The sequence below is a fragment of the Austrofundulus limnaeus genome, unplaced genomic scaffold (genome assembly GCF_001266775.1).
Source record: "Austrofundulus limnaeus strain Quisiro unplaced genomic scaffold, Austrofundulus_limnaeus-1.0 Scaffold19, whole genome shotgun sequence".
NCBI lineage: Eukaryota > Metazoa > Chordata > Actinopteri > Cyprinodontiformes > Rivulidae > Austrofundulus > Austrofundulus limnaeus.
Genome location: NW_013952421.1, coordinates 2,182,712 through 2,189,825, shown reverse-complemented (window position 1 = coordinate 2,189,825; position 7,114 = coordinate 2,182,712). Strand labels below are relative to the sequence as shown.

The 7,114-nt window shown below is 41.8% G+C and overlaps 1 protein-coding gene across 1 annotated transcript; it reads left to right on the top strand.

The window, feature by feature from the left end:
- Nucleotides 1-2,405: 2,405 nt before the first annotated feature.
- ankrd34c (ankyrin repeat domain 34C) lies at nucleotides 2,406-6,677 on the top strand. Its single transcript, XM_014003552.1, has 2 exons — nucleotides 2,406-2,487; nucleotides 3,277-6,677. The coding sequence occupies exon 2, from the start codon at nucleotides 3,328-3,330 to the stop codon at nucleotides 4,909-4,911; it is 1,584 nt and encodes a 527-aa protein (XP_013859006.1). The 5' UTR covers nucleotides 2,406-2,487; nucleotides 3,277-3,327; the 3' UTR covers nucleotides 4,912-6,677.
- Nucleotides 6,678-7,114: the final 437 nt, after the last annotated feature.

The window sequence follows — 7,114 nt, the reverse complement described above, 5'->3', positions numbered from 1 at the left end:
ACACACACACACACACACACACACACACACACACACACACACACACACACACACACACACAAAACCCTAACATCTCCATGTTCGTTGTAAACAACACATCCTGAGGGACCAAGAAGCCAATCACAGGTGAGAAATCACTGCTGGCATTGACAACTGAAGCGTCAAGTGTTTGGATGGATACGAAAGTGATTAGTCCAAGTCTCAGAGGGGAGAAACAAAAAGACAGGGGTCAAAGTACTAATGATTGAACGTGGTGAAGCTGGCATGAAGGAAAAGGGAAAAAAAATATCACCTTCAAAGCTGATTCCTATAAAAGCCATGTAAGTGTCTGTGTGTTTGCTGGAGGAATGTTGTGAGTCTGATTTACCTGTTCCTTGCAGGGCTGAGAACATCACTGTTCTCATTARAAACTGCCTCTGTGCTGTCTCATAGCAACCTAAAAATAGAAATGTCCATATTAGGCTCTATAGCGGTGATGGCTGCTACAAGTTTTGCCCTCTTTAATTGAACGTTGTAAATAGTTGCTAAAATATTTTGACTCCATCGCTCAGTATGTGGAGCAGTGAAACATGTGCCTGTGTCAGGCAGGTATGATCAAAGTACTGTTGAGTTATTAGATCAGTTTTTTTAAGTGGGGTTCTATAGAAAGTTTATGACAGTTTAATTCAGACTGGATTGGTGAGAGCTAATCTGACGGTGACATAACCAAAGTGGATTGCTGTCGTCTTAAAACAAATTCAGTCTCATAAATGTCTGAATCTTTACATTACCATTCATTTCACATTAGGCTTTGTTGGGCAGAAGCATTATATTTCTGCAGGATGTGTTACACCTGCTGCTGGTGATTGCACTTGCACATTCCAGCAATAAGGTTAGTATAAACTGCCTTGAATTATTTTTTTTCAAGGCTGCAGAAATCCATTTGGTCTAGGTCTTATTCAGACCATCAAAGGTTGGGACTGCTAACCATTAGTTAGTAAACAGCAAAGAACGTCTMATGACTTTTGCAGGGGGTCTCAATTACCTTGCTTGAATCAAAAAGCCTCTTGTCACTCCAATTTTATTAATTTTACTTATTGACCTTTATATCCCATTAAGATGACGGAAGGGAAGCCTGGGCCTGAAGGTTAACATGCACGTTTTTGGTCCACAGTACCAAACCGGAGCACCTGGAGAAAATCCCACGCAAGCAAGAGGAGTACATGCAAACTCCCAGGTCCGAACCAGGGATTGAACCCAGGACCAGGGCCAGGAGGCATCTGTGCTAACGACTGAGCTGTTGTATTGACAGTGTCTTTTAGTAAAAGAAAAAAAAAAAGATGTGAGTTTTCAACGACATGGGGCTCACCTCTAATGGAAAACAGCTCCAGGTGTAAAGAATTCATGTCGATGATAAACTCCAGTTGTCCAAGTCTGCTTTCCTTCTTTTCAAAAAGTGTAATTCAGGAGATTAAGTCATGAGGTGGGTAATGAAATAAACAGCTTAATCAGTTATTCAAGGTGTGCCTGAAAAAATAAGATGTGATTTCTAAAAATTGACCAGGTGAAGTATAGCCGCACAACTCGCTGGTCACCTGTTCATGGTTATCCAGAACTCAGTGGGACTCCACCAGTTATGGAATGCTTTCTATTGATTTAGTCAAAAAACAGTCAAGCAGGTAAGATATTAATTGTTCATAATAATTGCCATAGAAATCTACTYCAAAGGATCTGAATCACCACTGAGGTGGCTTATTTCACCCCACTCTGTTTCATTCAGTCCATACAGCTCACGTTTTTTTTTTCTTGAACTAATGTTAAGAAGATTCTTTAATAGTCTTTGTTGTGCCCTTTACTTGACAGTTATTTTAGCAGAAATAAGCACAAATTCATATCAACTTAATGCATTCACGTTTTTTTTTGCATAAAATCAGAAAAAAACACCACAGATATTGTTTTATTTTCATATGAAAATATTAAAATAACACATAGGCTCCACAAACATGTCTGAAAGAGATGGTGCTCGTTTGTTTGCGTCTTGCAGACATTAGGATCATGACAGAGGTTGTTTTTTTTTATTATGTATTCTTCTTTTTATTTTTATCTCCATCAGACGCAGGCTATTTCGGTCGATTCTGACGTCAAGAGACAGCACGTTTCATTCAACAAGCAAGAAACTAAGTTATTTATATCCCGTCGCATGTTCAGGTTGTGATCCTTGAGTGCGCAGTGAAAGGAATACTCCCCATTGGACTGATGTAGCGCGCCTCCATAACAAAAAGCCACACGGCTCGCGCGCTGCGGGGACAGAGACGCACGGCGCGCTGTCACCTAAACTAGGACGCGTCCGTGCGGGAGCAGCCGCGGCTTGGAAAAAAAAAAAAAAAAAAAAAAAAAAGGAAWAMCMAWWMMAAMYTTGTYTTTTTTTTTTTTTTTTTACTCTAACCTCCCCAATATCATCTCCCCCAGATGACACTGCTGAACATGGAGAATATTTTCTTTGATCAGGTAAGTTTTTTTTCTTTTTCCTGTAATCTGCAAAAATGATGACGGTCAAAGAACTTTATGTCCTTGTCTTTCACTCCGTTAGTCTCTTACATTTTGCTTGGCAGTAAAATAAGGATGGTTGTATTATATCAGCACCATCATATGTGCATGACAAATTTGAAATAATAATATTAATAAATGTACTATAGGTCGGATGGAGCGACGCGCGCTCGTCTCGCCAAGTTCATCCAAAATTGGCACCACGATCAGCGGCTCTCAGTGAGCCATTATTTAAACGGCAGCAGATGTTTGTGCCGCGGTATTAAATTTAGATACAAAACGTGACGCTAAAGTGCACCGTCACAGGCACACATTGAATCTAAAATGAGAGGAAATAATCAACAAGGCTGTTTTTACGCACGTTTTGGCGCAATTTGGAACGAGCTTGTTAAAAGCTGTTCTTTTAAAAGGTGAAAAATAGTTTTGATTTTTGTGTCCAAAATATTATCATCTAATTGTTCAATAGGTTTGCTTGTTATTTTAACAGGTTGGTTTCACGTTTTTTAGACTTTTTATGCTATAATTTTAGGAAAATCACAATTATGTCAACATAAAGCAAATTAGAAATCCTAAAAAATATATAGTTATCACAGACATCTACTAATAAACTAGATTCATAATCTTTAATTTGTAGCAGGCTGCCATCTGCTGGTTGTGAAAATTAATCAAAAACACTGAACAAACTTAAGTGAGACCTAATTACAGGATTTTTGTTGTGTCTGCTGAACTAATTTCACAATTTGTTCAAAGGGCTGCGAGCTGTAAGTTCAATCCTGAGAAGATCAGAGACCAGTGGAGGGAATGGCAGACATTCTGGAGCTGCGCACGGACGGAAACTCGCTCCTGAAGGCGGTGTGGCTGAAACGCCTGCGGCTCACGAGGCTCCTGCTGGAAGGAGGCGCGTACATCAACGAGAGCAACGAGCGCGGAGAGACGCCACTCATGGTGGCCTGCATGTCGACACACACCGACCAGCAGAGCGTGAGCAAGTCCAAGCTGGTCAAATATCTGCTGGATAACCAAGCAGACCCCAACATACAGGATAAAGCAGGCAGGACAGCCCTGATGCACGCCTGCATCCACAAGGCTGGACATGAAGTGGTGGATCACCTGCTGAGCAACAGCGCTGATCCCAGTCTGGAGGACCGGAGTGGCGCCTCCGCTCTGGTTTATGCCATCAATGCAGACGATAAGGAGACACTAAAATTACTTTTGGATGCGTGCAAAGCTAAAGGGAAAGAGGTTATCATAATCACTACAGACAAGTCGCCGTGTGGCACCAAAACTACCAAGCAGTACCTAAATGTTCCTCCATCTCCAGAGCTGGTTGAGAGGCCTTCCACCGAATACTGCACCTCTCCTTCTGATGTTGAGGTTAGCGAGTCTCCAGCAACTCAGCAAGAGAAACAAAACACGGTCTTCAGTTTCCAAACGAAGCTAAAATCCTCGAGCACAGCTGCAAAGCTCACCAACGGGCCCATGTCTCCAAATCGACGGCCTGCGAACACCAAACGCGCACGCTTGCCTCAGCTTAAGCGGCTGCAGTCAGAGCCCTGGGGGCTGATCGCTCCCTCCGTCCTGGCTGCGGCCGCGGCCCATGAGGAGAGCAAGAAAGCCAGCTCTGACGAGGACGTTGTTGCAGGTGTGAACGGCCTCTCCCTGAGTAAGAGGTCAGCTTTGTCCCGACAGAACAGCACGGATGGGAAGGACGGCCTGCTCCCGCCAGTGGGCGAGCAGCCCTGCAAAATGACCACCTCGTTATCAGTTCCTCCAACATCCAAGCAGTCGTACGAGAGATCCCTCGGCCAGCACCAGCCGCTGGCCCGCCGCAGCACGGTTCCCACGGAGCAGGAGAGCAGCGGCTCCAGCGGTGGACCGGTCAGTCTGAGAGACACGGTGCAGAGGAGACGTCTGGGAAATGATCACTATGACTCAGACTCGCAGCTCTATTCTGACTCCGCCATGTTAGACTCTCCGAAAGTCCCCGTGGAGCGAAGGAAACTGAACACTTCCCCACTTGCGTTGCTTACCAGTTCCAGAGAGTCCCTCGACAGCAACACATCCTCGCCCAGCACGTCACGAAGGCGTGCGCCTGGCCTCCTGGAGCGGAGAGGCTCGGGTACGTTACTGTTGGACTACATCTCCCACACCAGACCCGGAATCCTGCCTCCTCTAAATATCAACCCAAACCCTCCCATTCCTGATATCGGGGCTAGTAACAAACCCTCCTCGCCTCTGTCCACAGGTGTTAAATCCATAGCTCCAGTAGCACCAAACACACCAAAGAGAGGAGGCCTCAAGCCCAAGAAGAAGCTTGTGAGAAGGCACTCTATGCAAGTGGAGCAGATGAAACAGCTCTCGGCCTTTGACGAACCTGCTCATTAGTTAGTAGTTTCATTAATTCAGCAAATACTGTGGCAGTAGAAATGTATACAACATTACTAGTCAGGAAGTACATCCATAGGTTCAGTTGTGTGGACACGCAGCTGTCTAGATGTTGAATAATATATAATTTATTACAAAAAAAACATATTAAAACTGAGCAATATAGATAGATTTCTTCCCCGTGTTGTACCCAACCCTAAAGGCATAGCTCATACATTAAGAGGGGTTTTGTGCTACGATCAGTTAATATCTTACCTGTTGTAGATCTCTACACAACCATTATTTGGAGAAAAAATGTTTAATTGTGATCAGATTGGTGTGCTAAAGACCAGTTGAAGTGGGGCCAAGAAAAATGTGGATTTACTGCCATCTTAAGAAAAGGAGAAAAAAAAAAAGTTATATGTCCAAATAGTATTTTATACAATTTTAAACAGATGCTAATTTCTCATTACATGGTTATTTTTGCAAAAATGATATGATTTTTGTTGCTAAAAGTGCCACAGGCTGCATCAGAAATGTGACAGTAGTTCAGTGGTAGGGAGGTTGTATTTTGGTCAGAGGCTGGATCTTCAATCATGTGCTGAAGTATCCTTAGGCAGGACAATAAACCTCCCACCAGCTCCACACTGTGACCAGTACTGCTTATCTGTGTATTACTGACAATATAAAAAGTGCTGTACATAGAATTAAAATATAGAACAGAAAGAACTGAAAGTGTGTTATTATAAAATGCTTTACAACAGAGATCCACAACCCTGTTCCACATGGCTCACTGTCTTGCATATTTTAGCCGTTTTCCTGCTTCAACACACCTGAATAAAAAAATTTGATTGACCTATTCAGAATGTCAACAAGTGTAGCAGAAGCCTTAACTTTACTCAGGTGGGCTGAAGAAGGGAAACATTGAAAACATGCAGAACAGCCATGAGAATCAGGGTTAGGGACATTTGCTTTAGAGGACCTATACATATAGACTATTTTATTCAATCTAAAATTTCAAATAACTGATTTTTTTACGAATAACTATGAAATGTGAACATTTTTTTTAGATTGGAGTTGTTTGAATTAAGCAGGAATCTATTTTGTTCCTGGCCCCACTTGATTAGTCAGAATTAAACTTGATTTTTTCCAAATTGAAGTCATTCAAAAAAGCTATCTACAACAGGTGAGATATTAACTGCTCACAAAACCCCACTTCAAAATTTTTGAACTGCTCCTTTTAAAGGTTGTTATATTTAGACTTTGCAACGTTTRTTGTATATTTATTATTTTTTGAATGTAAATGCCAAGAGTGGTACTTCTTCTCCAAACCGTCTGTCTTACACAATCATGTAGGGAACATACAGGGTTCATTTATATCCAAGCAGGCCACTTGGGTGCACTTTGTGCATATGTAATTAGCACCATTAATAGACTTTATCTGGGAGAGACAAAGAAGTGATGCGCTTGTCTGAGATGTAGCTTTGAGTGGAATAATATTTGACTGTTTGCAGCAATTTTGTACAAAGTGCCTTCAAGAAAAAAACAACTAAAAAAGTTGAGAAAAGGAGCGTAGACGTGTTTTATTAGTGCCATTTTAATTCATGTTGATGTAATCAACATGTTTTAACATTGTTTCTCTAACATAAAACAAAATAAAAGCTATTGATGATTGAACATGATGTGAATTATTATTATGTCTTTATGATCCTAACAATAAAAATACATAAACTCAGCAAAGCTCATAATTCTTAAAGGGGCAATATTATGTGTTTCTCAGGCATACATTTAAATACTATACCATAATAAAGTATCTATGTCACCTTTAGTTGTTATTAAAATGCTGTTTTTATGTTTAAATAGAAAATAAACTTATCTTCTCATCACTTCCTCTTCTAAACGCCTTGAAATTGGCCTCTGTCTCTTTAAGAACCTCCTTCTGCTCTGTCTCGCCCATTTCGGTGTGTGTGTGTGGGGACACTAAGATGCAGTTTACTTTGCATCTGAAAATACATTTCCTCAAAGGTATTTTGAATCTGAAAAGAGCTTCACTGAGTGAGAACTAATGTTGAGAGCAGCGGACAGTTTCAGTTTCACTTTCAGTTTCACCTGTTGTTTGCTTTGTCACTGCCGAGAGCCTGCAGGAGTCATGGGCGGGGTGTGTGGGGAGGTGGGGGGAGTGCTCCGCCATGAGGAAGTTCGGCTTAAAGACACGTCCCAGGGG

Excerpts from the sequence above, each read along its gene's own strand:
- ankrd34c (XM_014003552.1), top strand. The coding sequence starts at position 3,328 with ATGGCAGACATTCTGGAGCTGCGCACGGACGGAAACTCGCTCCTGAAG.